At 41.1% G+C, this 17,222-nt stretch overlaps 1 protein-coding gene across 4 annotated transcripts in view; it reads left to right on the top strand.

Moving 5' to 3' along the window:
* LOC121542635 (catenin beta-1) overlaps positions 1-17,222 on the top strand; it is a 31,696-nt gene that overhangs the window by 10,600 nt on the left and 3,874 nt on the right. Inside the window, exons 1-8 of one of the 4 annotated variants that reach the window (XM_041852090.2) lie at positions 10,781-10,936; positions 14,855-14,905; positions 15,047-15,271; positions 15,469-15,722; positions 15,872-16,110; positions 16,401-16,602; positions 16,757-16,901; positions 17,029-17,132. In XM_041852090.2, the coding sequence (XP_041708024.1) occupies positions 14,893-14,905; positions 15,047-15,271; positions 15,469-15,722; positions 15,872-16,110; positions 16,401-16,602; positions 16,757-16,901; positions 17,029-17,132 (1,182 nt within the window). In that variant the 5' untranslated portion in view covers positions 10,781-10,936; positions 14,855-14,892. Of the gene's footprint in view, positions 1-10,780; positions 10,938-14,854; positions 14,906-15,046; positions 15,272-15,468; positions 15,723-15,871; positions 16,111-16,400; positions 16,603-16,756; positions 16,902-17,028; positions 17,133-17,222 lie in introns of those variants that run through there. The other 3 variants (XM_041852089.2, XM_045208515.1, XM_041852088.2) reach the window with 3 other exon arrangements.

Here is a 17,222-nt window from a genome sequence, read left to right as displayed (position 1 = left end):
TCTCCTAACGTGTCAGTTTTGTATCGATGGCTCTCTCCAATTTGTTGGCAACGTTTTTTCTGTGCATGTGCGTGACAGTAGAGGTGGGGGGACCTCTGTTTACCTCTCCACAGTCTCAGCTGTTCTTTGTTTTGCTCCCCTGGAAGAGACTGACAGACACACAGTAGAGAGACTGATGGACACACCGCAGAGAGACTGACGGACACACAGTAGAGAGACTGACGGACACACAGTAGAGAGACTGACAGACACACAGTAGAGAGACTGACAGACACACAGTAGAGAGACTGACGGACACACAGTAGAGAGACTGACAGACACACAGTAGAGAGACTGACGGACACACAGTAGAGAGACTGACAGACACACAGTAGAGAGACTGACAGACACACAGTAGAGAGACTGACGGACACACAGTAGAGAGACTGACGGACACACAGTAGAGAGACTGACAGACACACAGTAGAGAGTCTGACGGACACACAGTAGAGAGACTGACAGACACACAGTAGAGAGACTGACAGACACACAGTAGAGAGACTGACAGACACACAGTAGAGAGACTGACGGACACACAGTAGAGAGACTGACAGACACACAGTAGAGAGACTGACAGACATACAGTAGAGAGACTGATGGACACACAGTAGAGAGACTGACAGACACACAGTAGAGAGTCTGACGGACACACAGTAGAGAGACTGACAGACACACAGTAGAGAGACTGACAGACACACAGTAGAGAGACTGACAGACACACAGTAGAGAGACTGACGGACACACAGTAGAGAGACTGACAGACACACAGTAGAGAGACTGACAGACATACAGTAGAGAGACTGATGGACACACAGTAGAGAGACTGACGGACACACAGTAGAGAGACTGACAGACACACAGTAGAGAGACTGACAGTAGAGAGACTGACATACACACAGTAGAGAGACTGACAGTAGAGAGACTGACATACACACAGTAGAGAGACTGACAGTAGAGAGACTGACAGACACACAGTAGAGAAACTGACTGACCCACAGTAGAGGTAATTTGTACCAAACTAATTAATGCAATAGACAGCACAAGAAGGAGGAGTAGCCACACAGTGGTCATGTAACATTGAGATGGGCCCCACACAAACCAGGGAGTCACACTCCTTCAAATAGGACATAATCCACAATCTACAATTTAGAAAATGACAATTAAAAATACATAAATATGCTCAAATAGTATTGGTGGAGACCAGGGAAGAGAACAGGGAAGGGTTGATGGGAAACGCTGTGCATTTTTCATCCACAGATAAATAAAGAGACGACATATAAAGGGGTGGGTTTTGTCATTGTGTGAGAAATATAAACACAGATGAGTTGTGTCTTTGATTTGTTCCTGCTTTTCAGTCGACACAGCGGGGATGTTCTAAAGAACTTGGCCTCTTTGCATTTTGGGTAAATAGACACCATGGACCCTGCATGATGAGATTATATTCCCCCCGTCTCTCTCTTTTCTCTCTAAACACAAAAACTGCATTTCTGTTTTCACCAACGTCCCGGGTGATTTTGCCCCCCCACCGCTGCTAAAGGAAGGAAAATATACACTTTGTTCATCGATAGTCAGACACTCTGCTGCAGCAGTACCAGCACATTATTTAGTCAATATCGCTTATTCACAGCAAAATAATGTGGCATTTGGATGGGGACTATGGGTTTAGCAAGTCACCACTAAGAAATAAAATACAAGCATTTCTTTGAAAATCATTCATGTTGAATGAAAGCATTTCCTTAAAAATCGTGTTTGTTTACAGAAGTCAGTGGGATTGAAAATCAAGATCAAGGTGCTGTGTAGTGTTTTGCCGCAGTCTCCATCTGCAGTCCCAGAATGTACCATACCTATGCAATCCCATTTCCAATAGAACACCTCTAACCTTCATAATGTGAGGAAAAACTCTTGTTCGCTTTCGACTGAGATATAAACGAAATAAGGAATGTTTTGAAGCTCAAAACTCTTATAACCAATCAACTAAATATTTAAAACACTCTTATAACCAATCAACTTAATATTTCAAACACAATATATATATGTATATATTGTGTATAGGGCAATATGTTTTAGTCATTGGTTTGTGTTCGATTTTTCTGTCACACAATTCCAAGTATGTGTATGAGCCAATTTGTTTGCAAATTGCAGTGTGTAGTGATTAGCTCCAACATAAAAGCACCAAACAATGGATGTTCTGCATCACTCAGCCATTTTGTTCCTTCTCCTACGACATCTACGGCCTTGTGAATCCATTGTTAAGGTTATTGTCAGTGGAGGAGGACACCGTTAAATTCAATGAAGGGGATTGGATTTCTCAGACAGTGTTAGCTGGGTTTCTCAGAACGTCCGTATATTCTAGAATTCTGCATGACGATAGATTGCACCCAAATATAGAGCTTTAAAAGAAGGAAGAACCCTTCTTAGAGTATAGGCTATTTCTTTTTTATTTGAAAATAATGATATCCTGTGTCTGGTTAAAACACTGCAAAAGAGGAGTTTAAATAGATTGTGGAGGCCAGTCTTTGTCCCCTAAATGGATTAAGAAAACTGTCCAGACAGACAAGAGGGCCTAAATACAACCATTGTTTACATGGGCGCTTTATTGTAACATCAGCCAGGAGTACACAGCGTATAAAAGGTACCTTACTGGAAACCCTTTACAACGGATCTGAAACAGCCGAGGCAGTGAGATTGCCTTGTAACTTCTGTTATAGACAACAGAACTGTTGATTGATGCTCAATGGAGTTAGGTGTCTGAATATCATGAATCACCGCTTTACTGAACAGGAAAAACATCTTAGTTCTGCATATCTGTTAAATATACCATGGTCTAGTGATTGTGTCTCAGAGTATGGGTTATTTTTCAGTCAGAGAGATCGGCATATCCAAATAACAATAGTAAGGGAAATGCAAAACTGAATTGTCATTGCATTAGAGGACATTCAATTATGTTACACATTAGAGGGAATAAACGTAGAATTTGCTTTTAAGAGATAGGAAAATGTATCCTCTGTCAATACGCCACAATTGCAAAATGTAATATACTTTCAATTTTAACACGGCTGGAATTCAATGAAACCCACCATAGCAATGTTTACACAGGGTCTTAGTTTCTATACTATTAGCCGTATCTACACTCCTTTCTCTGGAATAGAGAATCATGTATACTGTGACCTGGTAATAGGTTTTTACAGCAACCAAAATCATTGTGATTTTATTTTTATTTCACCATGAGAAAAATAGCTATAGGGCTACTGCCTTAATGATGCAAAGCGTGTTCAATTGAATTGAGTCCCTTTATTTATCAATTGTTTATTTCTTATTACATTTTGTTGTATTAAACATATGTTAGACAGATTGACTTGTGGAAGAAATGTCTTGTATTGCAAATTCTACAACGTTAATTCATATCAATAATAAAAAGATCATCAATTTCAGCAGCAGACCATATTACTTTCCACTGCTTGACCTTGCATAAACTGAATAATTGCAATATGGTAATTTGAGTGCCATTTAAACAATATATTTGATCTAAAAAGTCAAGTCTACACAGTAAAATTCTACAAATTAATAGTTGTTATTTTGCATACAGATATATGTATTTAAATGTGTGTTATCTTAACATTTCTCCTCTTTCATTCTGATAATGGATAGAAAGATTAGTGTTAGATATCTTTGTCTGTAACAGGTACATTTATCATGCCCTTTCTTTCTGTTTTCAGGGTTGATCTAATGTGATAAAGACACAGCGACGTGGCCATTTTACTGCACAGTTTCCCTAGAAACAGAATTACATGTCTAAGAATACTTACAGATATCAATATCTTTATAGTATTCTGGTACATACTGTAGAGTTGAGGCTGGTGTGATGAACTATCTCTCATCTCATGGAAATGTCATTCTTCACAGGTTAAGATATTTGTGCACAGATTTGTTTGTTATTGAGTCTTTGCAGGGCGTCAGTCAGGCTAATGACAGAACAGACTCATGTTGTAGGGATGGATGACCAACACTTTAAGCCGTGGTTTTGAGCCTAACAATGAGGTTCAAGACACAAAAGGGGCCGTCGGCTAGTCTGACATTGTTGTCTAAGCAGCTTTACAAAGAAAGGATATTTGTAAAGACTTTTGCATCTGAGTTGTCAGAAGTGACACTTTGCGCTAGTAGTATAGTAAAACACTAACTCTGAAAAGGGTTGGCTATTCAGAAGAATTACATAATATTTAACTGTATTTGATATTATGTTGATGACCTTGAATATGTTGCTTGTATTTCTACTTACACAGGCAGGATTATATAGTAGAAGTGAATATTACCCATTTATTAGCAGGTACAGGTGTATAGGGACAGGCAGTTACATTGCATTTATGTCTTGCTAATACTGTTGTAGTCTTTTTATTTTCATCAGATTTAGAACAATAGACTAAATCACAAGAATAGTATGTTTAGTCAAATATATACTTAACTATTTCCCCCTACATATTTTAGGAGTACTTGTGCCACTGAGAGGAGTGAGAGGAGTGAGAGGAGGTATAGCTAGTCACTCTAAACCATTCTGTATTTTTATTTGACCATGGGGAAAAATAACTATACAGGTTCCATTCAATTGAGCCCTCAGTATTTCTGTCTCCAGAAGTAGGAAGTTAAAAATAACATGTATTTCCTGAACATAGCTCTATTATTAAAATCAAATAAAAAATCTAATCACATTTTATTGGTCGGGTGTAGCGAAATGCTTGTGTTCCTAGCTCCAACAGTGCAGTAGTATCTAACAATTCACAACAATACACACACATCTAAAAGTAAAATAATGGAATTAAGAAATATATAAATATTAAGACGAGCAATGTCGGAGTAGCATTGACTGAAATATAGTAGAATACAGTATATACATATGAAATGAGTAAAGCAGTATGTAAACATTATTATGGTAGGACTAGTGTTCCATTATTAAAGTGACCAGTGATTCCATGTCTATGTATATGGGGCAGCAGCCTCTAAGGTGCATGGTTGAGTAACCGGGTGGTAGCCGGCTAGTGATGGCACAACCAAACGGTGGCAATCCAAACGTTACGTTTATGTAATTAATGGTACAGTGAGTATAATGATGTACACATCCATTAGGTAGTGTAAATATTGCAATATTTCTTAAAGACATACTGCACTAAGACATTGAAGGCCCTATATAAATCTTATTACTCAAACTCAAATTCATAATAACTTGTATTTCCTGAGAGGGAACTTCATGTGTGGTGACGTATTGCTATATAGAAGACACATAACAACATAGAACACAAAACATGTTCAGTGTAAAGGATTGGAAGCGTTATATGTAATCACACACAGGTACAGACACACACTCTACACACACGTACATTGTAATATTGTTGTATGGTGGTATTATACATTTTGTATGTATAATATGGGGATCCCTAATAAATACAAATACAAATACAGGCTATATGTATATTATATATATATATTTATTGACGTTGGCACAAAATTAGAAGCTGCTCTCTTAGGTTTATATGGGAGAGCTGTATACCTGCCTGGAGGGTAGGGGGCTATACTGGTCATTCAGTGTGTATACCTGCCTGGAGGGTAGGGGGCTATACTGGTCATTCAGTGTGTATACCTGCCTGGAGGGTAGGGGGGCTATACTGGTCATTCAGTGTTATACCTGCCTGGAGGGTAGGGGGCTATACTGGTCATTCAGTGTGTATACCTGCCTGGAGGGTAGGGGGCTATACTGGTCATTCAGTGTGTATACCTGCCTGGAGGGTAGGGGGGCTATACTGGTCATTCAGTGTGTATACCTGCCTGGAGGGTAGGGGGCTATACTGGTCATTCAGTGTGTATACCTGCCTGGAGGGTAGGGGGCTATACTGGTCATTCAGTGTGTATACCTGCCTGGAGGGTAGGGGGCTATACTGGTCATTCAGTGTGTATACCTGCCTGGAGGGTAGGGGGCTATACTGGTCATTCAGTGTGTATACCTGCCTGGAGGGTAGGGGGCTATACTGGTCATTCAGTGTGTATACCTGCCTGGAGGGTAGGGGGCTATACTGGTCATTCAGTGTGTATACCTGCCTGGAGGGTAGGGGGCTATACTGGTCATTCAGTGTGTATACCTGCCTGGAGGGTAGGGGGCTATACTGGTCATTCAGTGTGTATACCTGCCTGGAGGGTAGGGGGCTATACTGGTCATTCAGTGTGTTAAGTCAAAGGCTATTTGTTCCCTCTTTCTTCAGCACTCTTTTTTTGTAGATGACACTGAGGGGTTCCTGTCAAGTTGCTCCAATGACCTTTCCACCGATTCTTACTACTCTATTAAACATTTATTCATTTAATTATTTATCACGTTGGAACTTCATACTATTAAAAACAGTAACTACCCATTGCTAGCAGTATTTATTTTAAATCAATTTTTTGGATGGAATTGTAATTGTAGGTCGGCAATGCAGTACAACAAAGACGTTAATGGATTGTAATGTTATATGCTGTATTTGTTGTGTGAACGGCTTGACCCATTGTTCTCAACTAGGACAAGAAACCACCCTATATCTATATATCTATATCTCAACCCTGTAACAGGACAGGTAGAAGTGTCTAGTAGTATGCCAGTGCCCTCCCTATGTCTGTCTATTGCCACTGTGAACAGAGGAACCCAGGGCCCTGGTGGATTATAATGATATATGCTGTATTTGTTGAACGTGAACTCTTATTTCAACATTATTAGGAGTAAGGACAGGTAGAAATGGATTGTGTCCCCCTCGTGTCGACATGTTACAGAGGAACCCAGGGGCCCTGGTGGCTCACCTTGCCTTGCACCTATTACTATTGTCTCTGCCAGGATGTAGGATCAGGACCTTTGGCTGAGTAGAGGTCAGGGGACACAATCCTATGAGCACACAAGTGGGTTTAGAGTGCCCCCTCCTTTCACAGGGGAAGAAAGGAGACCCTCCCCTCAGCATACAGCATCAATTCCAGCAGCTTCCCAAGGAAGCAAATGCTTTCTCTTCCATCCGGGTACTGTTTCTCTCTCTCTCTCTTGCTCTTTCTCACAGACACACACACACACACACAACCTTATGTAACCAATCACAATAGAGCACGATGAGTAACCCCAGCCTTTCGTAAACCCTCCTGGCAGTGACTGAGACCTGTGACTTCCCCAGTACACGTGAACCCATTGGGAGGGAACAGGCTTTGCATATGTAATCCTTGTCTCTATGTTTATTATTGGTGCATTGACTCTTTCCTTCAGCGGGGAGAATGTGTGCTTAAAATTAGGCGTAGTGATTCCCATCCACGCAAAAGGCCTGATGAATCTGCACTGCGTGTGTGTGTGTGTGTGTGTGTGTGTGTGTGTGTGTGTGTGTGTGTGTGTGTGTGTGTGTGTGTGTGTGTGTGTGTGTGTGTGTGTGTGTGTGTGTGTGTGTGTGTGTGTGTGTGTGTGTGTGTGTGTGTGTGTGTGTGTGTGTGTGTGTGTGTGATTTATACCAATGTACTATTATGGGAAGGAATTCAAATGAAATATCTCAGTATTCATGTAGCATTGAAAAGCACATTTCAAGTAGTCTTGATAATCTGGTAATACAAATATAGATAATTTTAACTAAATTAAAGGGTGCAGGAACAATAGTTATATTTTTTCCAATAGTGCACGTTTCTCACAATATGCAATATGGTCATGATTGAATCTTGCCCAACAAGTATTATTATGTTACTGTATATTTTTTCTTACACAGATTACATTTTCATATATCATCGCCTTAGATTTCAACACAACCAATTCAAATCAGACTGGTGTCAGTGGTATTTCTCTGAAATTCCATCCTCCATTATGAGTGTTTTGTCAATGTAAAGCCCACAAACCACATAGAACCAGTTGAGGGCTTGACAATGCCTCTTTTGTCATTGGATAATTTGATCAATAATCATAGTATGCACCTTTATTTTTTTCAAAGAGCTACTGTTTTCAGAAATATGTACATTTCTGTAGATTCCTATTGTGGATCTGAAAATCTATGTGTTATGTACTTATTATCATAGTAATTTACATATATGCACTTTGTCTATTTCTGATTTATCAGTGGGTTTCACAGTAACAGTTATTTTGAATTGTTTTATTTCTATATTAAATGTAATTATTTTCTTTAAGGCCCAGTGAAGTAACCATGCGGTAAATTGGTTAATAGACCAATAACAAAGAGAGTTCCAAACCTCTCTGCCAATAACAGCTCGTTTTCAGTTTTCCCCTCCCCACTCAGACCACTCCCATAAAGTCCTAGCAAATTTCTTGCTTGAGAAATAGTTTTTTGCTAAAAAGCTGTTTTGGTCCATTTGAATGGAAATCTAATACAATAAGGTACTTAATTATTACCCAGAAATTATTTGATATTGATATAAAAACGGCTGCATTGGGCCTTCAATATAATTGTTTTGCCTTGGAGTCTACATTTACAATAATGTATTGTTATCCATTCAGACATTGCACATTACATTTACATTTTAGTCATTTAGCAGACGCTCTTATCCAGAGCGACTTACAGGAGCAATTAGGGTTAAGTGCCTTGCTTAAGGGCACATCGACAGATTTTTCACCTAGTCGGCTCGGGGATTAGAACCAGCGACCTTTCGGTTACTGGCACAACGCTCTTACCCACTAAGCTACCTGCCGCCCCACCTGCTGCCCCACTTGGATGCTGAATATCATTTCTTAATGTTTACACCCTGACTGTTCATCAGAATGTATTGAGGTCAAAACAAATCTACAGACATTTTTTGGGAACTAATGTAATTGATCATTGATGTAATTCTAGTAATATTTTTGTATGAAAGATCATTGGCATGTCACATCTAGGCCTAGTGTTCATTATATATTCCTGCCAATACAATTCCCTTAAAAACAATATTGTAAATAAAGATGTGAAACGAATCTCTGTGTCCACATGATGATGTCACCTGAAAGTTATCTATAAGAGAGAGGTTCTTTGGTCAGGTGAGTACTACACTCATTAAAGTAGTGACAAAGGCCCAGCATTTGAGGTCACAACTGGCAAACCTCTGCTGCCAGTCAACTCTGAGACCCTGCTTTATTTTTGGACAGGAGTCCTCCTGACCATGGAAGTTTTGGTAAGAAAGTCTTCAGTATCGCCTTGATGGCCATATTTTGCAGAGAGTATAGTTGTTAGTGTACATCATTTTCGATTCTCATGCAATTAACAACTAATTCCTTGTGTGAAGGTAATTAATTAATTTTATTGTCCATTTTTGAAAATCATTTCAGATATGAGTCTAATTTAAATATATATATATATATATATTAGACTATATTAGAATTGATTGCATTGAAATGGAATTGACCCCAACCGTGTAATACATCAATGATTAAACCGTAAAACAAACCCATGTTGACTGTGACATACATACAGTATTAGGCATCTCTTATCAATACTGAACAAAAATTTAAATACAATATGTAAAGTGTTGGTTCCATTTTTCATGAGCTGAAATAAAAGATCCCAGAAATTGTCCATATGCACAAAAAGCTTTTTCTCTCAAATGTTGTGCACAAATTTGTTTACATCCCTGTTAATGAGCATTTCTCTTTTGCCAAGATAATCCATCCACCTGACAGGTGTGGCATATCAAGAAGTATTTATGTCTGAAATAAAGCCCTTTTGTGGGGAAAACTCATTCTGATTGGCTGGGCCTGGCTCCCCAGTGGGTGGACCTGGCTCCCAAGTGGATGGGCCTATGCCCTCCCAGGCCCACACATGGCTGCACCCCTGCCCAGTCATGTGAAATCCATAGATTAGGGCCTAATGAATTTATTTAAATTGACTGATTTCCTTCTATGAACTGTAACTCAGTAAAATCTTTGAAATTGTTGTGTTTATATTTTTGTTCAGTATATATTGCACTGCCATATTCATTTCTGTTTGCAGCTTCCTTGTGTGGAATATTAATATTCTAGGATGTTATTCACAAAGGGATACTCAGGTATACTAAATCTGTATGATAAAGTATTCAGCACTAGATAAACATGACACAATGTTGTGGAAAATATAAAAAGGAAATCAAGGTGATCATAAAACCATCATGTATCATGAGTCATGACTGTTGCAACATTATATGGAATCAGGTGAATCGTTTTGAAAAAAGTAACAGTTTCTACACACTACATTCCAAATACCCTCAATATATTCTGAGCAGTGCAGTACCATAGCCTAGGCTAGAGAGAAGCTATTTTCAGATATGCAGTATAACTAAATGCCTCTGAGAAAGTTTTTTGTATACCATTGTAAATGTCTCTTTAGTAAATTCAGTTGAAATAATAAGCTGTCCGTTTCAAGACTCCTTGCAGAAGTACTGCAATTTTTTAGAGAATGATGTGATGTCCATTGAAGAACTGCAGTCCAATCCATAGATGCATTCCTGGTCTTCATACTAATTTATAGAGAAGGTACACTGCTGGAACTTCATACCATCTGGATTCATACGCCGTTTTTATGATCGGGATCTAATGTCGATTTGTTTTTTATTTTTATGAAATACAATACATTATAGTTGTATGAAGTTGTTTTAAGACTGTTTCTAATATACATATATATAAAATGGACATCACTTTGATAATTTGATAAAGACCATGATATGGTATCTATTTTATTCCTACATGCGGCAGGATATAGTTGCCACAAGAATTGTAATTCGGTCCATTACAGTGCGACGCCATCTTAAACCCAGTGATTCTACAGCAGCAGCCAAGTTGTTCCTTGACTGCTGAGGGGGTAGTCGAAGGATTCGCTGGTGATTGTGTTTTTTTACGTATTTTTTCCACGAGGCGTTGGTTTTATCCACCTAAACGCAAGGAGACGGATTTGTGGCTTTTGACAAGGTTAGGCATCTTCGTTAAATAATCTGTTTTTAATATTTATTTGGATTTAACATAATGTTTTGCGTTGTATTTGGTGGTTAGCTAGCTTAGTTAGCTAGTTTGTAGACAAATGTTTTCCGCAGTCCAAATTCACATTGCTTGCCACCGCCTATCTATCAGTGCATCACGATCACGACAACTAGTCGTACAGAATTGATTGGAATTCACAGGAAATATGATTTTAGCAGAAACTAATTGTATTCCTTTCTAACCTTTTAGCCAGCTAACTATGTGGATAGCAGTCTGCGCCATGGCCCGGACACTCCCCGCTAGTCCGCTAGCTAGCCTTTGCTAGTTGCCGTAAACGAGGCTAGCTAGCTAGGTCAACATTCCAGCGCTCTGACTCATGTTAGTGGTTGTGAGAAACAACTGGCTAGTTAATAACTATTGATACAGCTGGCTGGAGAACGTTTTGCCCTGTGACTTTATTAACTGGCAGAAATGTAAGTTACGTTAGCAAAATAACTATTTAAGATTAATGAGGGAGAACGTTAGCTGCTTGATTGGAAAATGTTTGTTGGCTGGCTAGATAGATAAATGGTTCCATTGCTAGTGTAGCTAGTTATGTCGAAATGGATGGTAATAGCGCAAACACTATCCCACTTCCAACAGTAACTTCAACTGATTTGACTGTAAATAAAGTAAGGTAAATTCAATGGGAGGTGCCCATTGTAACTTTAAGAGGATTTGTTAGCTAACATTAGCAAAGTCAGCAAATGTTTTGTTTCATTTCGTCAAACGTGACTTTGCTATCAGTGACTTTGCTATCAATAAATTAAGTTTTGTTTTAGGAACTGGGTAAACTTTTTATTTTTTACTGGTCGTCAATTTCAACAAAGACTGACAAATTCCTTCGCCGTTGTGATTTGAGAGGATGTTGAGGAGGAGCTTGACTGAAATTTGAGTATGTTGCTAATCGGAAATTCGGGCAGTCTGAAGTGGACTTGGTTGTATGTGGGGGTGGGGAGCTAGCTCGCTGGTGGAAGATTTTTCTGCTCTTGGCACGGATATCTAGGGAAACACAGCGGAACTACTCCGGAAAATACCCCACAAAGAACCCAACTACGTTTTTTTTTTTTTTAAATCGGGATCCTCTCACCACGCCTGCAAATGATAATTTCACCTTGGAGGTGATTTGCGACTTGGAAAACGTGCATACTGTCTTTGGTTTCGACGTAACGTATGTTTGCTACAAAATAGTGACAATACAATAACGTTGCCACTGATATTTTCCGTGATTCATCTACCCACTAACAATAGCATACTTTCCTGGAGGTTTGGTGGCTTGCTAAATCACAGTAAGCTCTTTTTGATGAACAGGCGTCGGCTATCGAAACTTCGGTCTTGAGCAAGGTATGCCACATACCTCTGTGAATTCGTTGTTTTTGAGAGTCCCGTTTTTTAGAATGAAATTGAGGTTTTAGAATTTGATGCCGTACTTTTCTCCAACTTTTACAGAAGACTGATGCTGGTATTTATCGACACAACAACCTCATTTTGTTTGCACTTGAGGATAGTAGCTCAGACCAGAAGGGCATGATCCATGATTGGTTACATGTCTAGCGCAGTTAAGAAACCAAGTAATGTTGTTGTCTCAAGTCAAATTCAGAGAAACGGTTGAATTCGTAGCAACTGTTCCAGTCCATTTGCTTGGATTCTACTAGTCAATGACGAGTAGTAGCCTAATACAGTAAACAATACTTGTTTGCTGAGACAGGATGGGTCTTGTTTGACATTGTCATGTATTTAAATTAAAAATCATCTTTATTGGTGGGTGTTTAGTTAAAACCTTAGCTGTAATTGAATGGCTAAAGGCTCTAGACAATTTGGCCGTGGAAGTCTGCACAGTTGGCCAAACGGTGGACCAGGAGCTAGTAGAGCTGTGACTGCTGACCATGCACATCGCTCTGTCTGAGGGAGAAATTATGGTCTGAAATTCAACTCACAATACAGCAGCTACCAAGCTTTCTCTGACTGGTAGTCTTGTTGAACAGCCATGTTCATATGTTATATTTAACTGTTCTCGGCTGATTGCTCAATTGCTGTTTTCTGGTGCTCTAGGAATCCATGTCCTTTGAAATGTAGCTTTAAGTCCAGGTGTGTCTAGCCCAGGCCAATATAGTAGTGTTTTGAGTCAGACTCCCTCCACCACACATGTTGTCTGCCATTTTGCCTACTAGACTTTTACTGCATCCATTCCAAGCAGCTGTGCTGAATAATCTCCATAGAAGCTGTGCGAGAGAGTGACTATTTAAACATTATAGGTATGATAACGAGGACGTGTCTCATCTGCCCTTTTTAAAAGTGCAGCCTCTTACTCTCTGTGATTCATACTGCTCTTTACAGTTTAAATGGAATCAATTAGATCAGATTGAATTGCCAGGGAGTGTTTTGGATGTTGATTGGTGTGCTGCAGTTTATTAACCTGACTCTCATTGTCTGCTGAGTTCTGATAAATGGGGTAGTGAGCAGAGCGACCGCTGCCTGTCTGTCTACCCATTTGACTCCAGAAACTCCTTCTGTTCTATGCAAGAGGAGCCCAGTCAGTGTAGCTACTGCTCTGCATGTTGGTTTTAACTTCCCCACCAGAGGGCCTGGTGATACTGGGGGTAAAAATGACTCAATCATTTGAATGGAATTCATTACACTTGTATAAATGAAAACACACGAAGTTGTGATTGTATCTCTGCCTTGTGTCCTGCTAATGCTGTAGCAGGGTGTTTTGTAGGGCTGGGAGGATACCAGTATTGCAACAAGAATCCCATGGCAAATAACACGAAGCAGACAAGTCTTCGGTCCTTTAAAAACCCGTTGTATATAAAATATTGTTTGCTATAGCTTGGGGAAACAAATAACATTAGGGCTGTTTTCCTAAATGTTGAATCTGCTTCGTGTTTTGTTTCCTTGCCACAATACTAACGAGTATCGTGATACAGGTATTGTCACGGCCCTAGTTTTGCATACGACCTGTCTGAGGGATCATGTTGGATTGAATGGTTGAGGGGTCCATAGATTTTGTTGTGCTGCGATAGGCTATTTTTTTGCATCAGTCATTTATGATGGAGCTATTATCAAAATCCTCTTTTTAAAAAAAAATACTACTAATCCAGTGACTGGGTTTGTCCATGGTGTGTAAAATGTAATGGCTAGCTATCCTAAAAACATGATTCTCTCAGCAGAAAATCTAAGTCACGTTTATAAGACATCATTGGATAACAATATGAAGTCTTTGTTATGATGGCCTGGCGAATGAGCCAGATGGCAGTTACCAGCCCTCCCATACGCAATGTCGGTCTCTCCTGTCCCCTCCCTGTCTACCTGGCAGTGGGGCTGAACCTGAGGGGGGCTGAAACATATTTTTTATTTTCCCCCTGTAAAAGTACATTGTGTTGCATTCCATGTCTGCAATGTGCTGTATAAATAAAGCTTGATTTGCTCCTCTAGAACCCAGAAAATAGGCCTAGTCTATAGCAGAACAGTCTCTTTGAAATTCTTATTTATTACTCCATGGGACTGTACTTTCCAGATTGTTTTGTTTTGAGGATATGATCATGATAGGGGATGTGCGCTACCAATCTGCCATTTTTGTTGTTGCTGTCTCTTTGAAGCCCCCCCATTCAATTCCTCTCCTATTCTCCACAAAACATTTTTTATTTGGCCTCTGCATTAGTTTAGCCGCAAAGTTAGCGCTTCATACATATATCCTCCACGTTAGCGGTACATTTGATGTCTAGGTAATGCAGTCCTGATTCAGTTTTTTCCCTACGCTGGAATTTAGCTGGTCCAATGAAAAGGTTGCTTTGTGCTGTATTTGTTTTTGGCATGATCTCGAGGTGGAAATGACTGTATGAATGACCTCTGCTGTTCTGTTACTTTCAGATCTGGAAGCTGTGCAGGCTGTGGTTTTTGAAAGTAACATGGCTTCCCAGTGTAAGTATTCTGTTTTTAGACTCCTTCCTTTTTAGAATGACTTAAACATCGCTTCCCCTGATTTTAATTCCAGACGGTCTTCCTCTTTGGTTGAACTGCCTCCAGGTAGCCTAATGCTGGTGTTTATTTTCTAACGTCTAGCTGATCTGATGGAGCTGGACATGACAATGGAGCCTGATCGGAAGGCTGCAGTGAGCCATTGGCAGCAGCAGTCGTACCTGGACTCTGGTATCCACTCTGGGGCAACCACCACCGCCCCCTCCCTGAGCGGGAAGGGCAACCCAGAGGAGGAGGATGTGGACAACCAGGTGCTGTACGAGTGGGAGCAGGGCTTCTCTCAGTCCTTCACACAAGACCAAGTGGCAGGTATGAAATGACACTACAATACCATGGGAATGCTTGATTGGGATTTTGAACATGTCACATGGTATGAAGTCAATAGATAGTAGTTAGTGCTTCATTCTACTGACAAACATCAGCTTTTGGCTCAGACTCCTCTTTAGAGGAATCTGGCCACCATTTTAGAGAAGTGGCTCTGACCTAACCCCTCTCTCTTTCTCCAGACATTGACGGGCAGTATGCCATGACCAGAGCCCAGAGGGTGCGTGCAGCCATGTTCCCAGAGACCCTGGACGAGGGCATGCAGCTCCCCTCCACCCAGTTCGATGGGGCCCACCCCACCAACGTGCAGCGGCTGGCTGAGCCCTCTCAGATGCTGAAGCACGCCGTGGTGAACCTCATCAATTACCAGGATGACGCCGAGCTGGCCACACGCGCCATCCCCGAGCTGACCAAACTACTCAACGACGAGGACCAGGTGCATATAGCTAACCACAACCGGCCCGCTTTGGTCCCTACCAACTAGGAAATGCACCTAACCTAATGGTGTTCAGTTCTAGTCTCTCCATAGAGTTCTGTGTTGTGGTCTTGTATAGAGTTCTGGCCTGACCTCTTCCATTCCTCCAGGTGGTGGTGAACAAGGCTGCAGTGATGGTGCACCAGCTGTCCAAGAAGGAGGCTAGCCGCCACGCCATCATGCGCTCCCCCCAGATGGTGTCGGCAATCGTGCGCACCATGCAGAACACCAACGATGTGGAAACGGCCCGCTGCACCGCCGGCACCCTGCACAACCTGTCCCACCACAGAGAGGGTCTGCTGGCCATCTTCAAGTCAGGGGGCATCCCCGCCCTCGTCAAAATGCTCGGGTATGTCGGTCAGCCCTCGGACTGTAACCTAACCTGTCTTGAGTGTTTCTAAGGAAGTTGTGTTTTTAAGATGGATTTGGGGTCACGAGGACTGACTTGGGGAAACTCTGCTCTAACAGTTCCCCCTCAAACACCCCTCATTTTCTTTAGCTTGTTTCTCTGAATTGGTGTCACTACAGCTACCTCCCTGTGTTTTCAGTTAACCTTTGGTACCTTCCAACCTAAAGTACTTCTAAGACTGATGTTTTTGCTAGTCCCTGCTGCCATGTAGTTTGGTGTTGTCTCCTCAGGTCCCCAGTGGACTCGGTGCTGTTCTACGCCATCACCACCCTACACAACCTGCTGCTCCATCAGGAGGGTGCCAAGATGGCCGTGCGCCTGGCCGGAGGCCTGCAGAAAATGGTGGCCTTGCTCAACAAGACAAATGTCAAATTCCTCGCCATCACAACAGATTGTCTTCAGATCCTTGCCTACGGCAACCAAGAAAGCAAGGTAATGAACTTCCTGATTTTAAATTTGTTTCATTTACTGATCTCTTGGGTTTTATACATCTTTGATGCTTCGCTCCGTCCCCTAATTTAGGCGTTGATTGTGATTCATCTTGGTGTATTTTAAGCATCTTTGATGCTACCCTCTGTCCCTCCAGCTTATCATCCTGGCCAGCGGCGGCCCTCAGGCCCTGGTCAACATCATGAGGACCTACACATACGAGAAGCTGTTGTGGACTACCAGTAGAGTTCTCAAAGTGCTCTCTGTCTGCTCCAGCAACAAGCCTGCCATCGTAGAGGCTGGTATGTACTTCCTCTTATTTTTTATTGATTCTGCCTCAGTACATTTTATCTTGCTCACGTTAGTTCAGTTAACTCTCCATTGATACTCCCAGCGAGCTGGGCTAAAGGCTAATGTGTGTTTCTCCAGGTGGTATGCAAGCCCTTGGGCTTCACCTCACAGACCCCAGTCAGAGACTGGTCCAGAACTGCCTGTGGACCCTCAGGAACCTTTCAGACGCTGCCACCAAACAGGTGAGGACCCGTCCCCACTAGCACACCTCTGTTCCTCTTTCCTACACCTTTCCTTCCTGAATTCTTCCTACATAAGAGCTCTCTTTCTGT

Source organism: Coregonus clupeaformis, chromosome 28 (assembly GCF_020615455.1).
Source record: "Coregonus clupeaformis isolate EN_2021a chromosome 28, ASM2061545v1, whole genome shotgun sequence".
Lineage (NCBI taxonomy): Eukaryota > Metazoa > Chordata > Actinopteri > Salmoniformes > Salmonidae > Coregonus > Coregonus clupeaformis.
The sequence above is the reverse complement of the archived record's forward strand: the minus strand, read 5'-3'. Positions and strand labels throughout refer to the sequence as shown.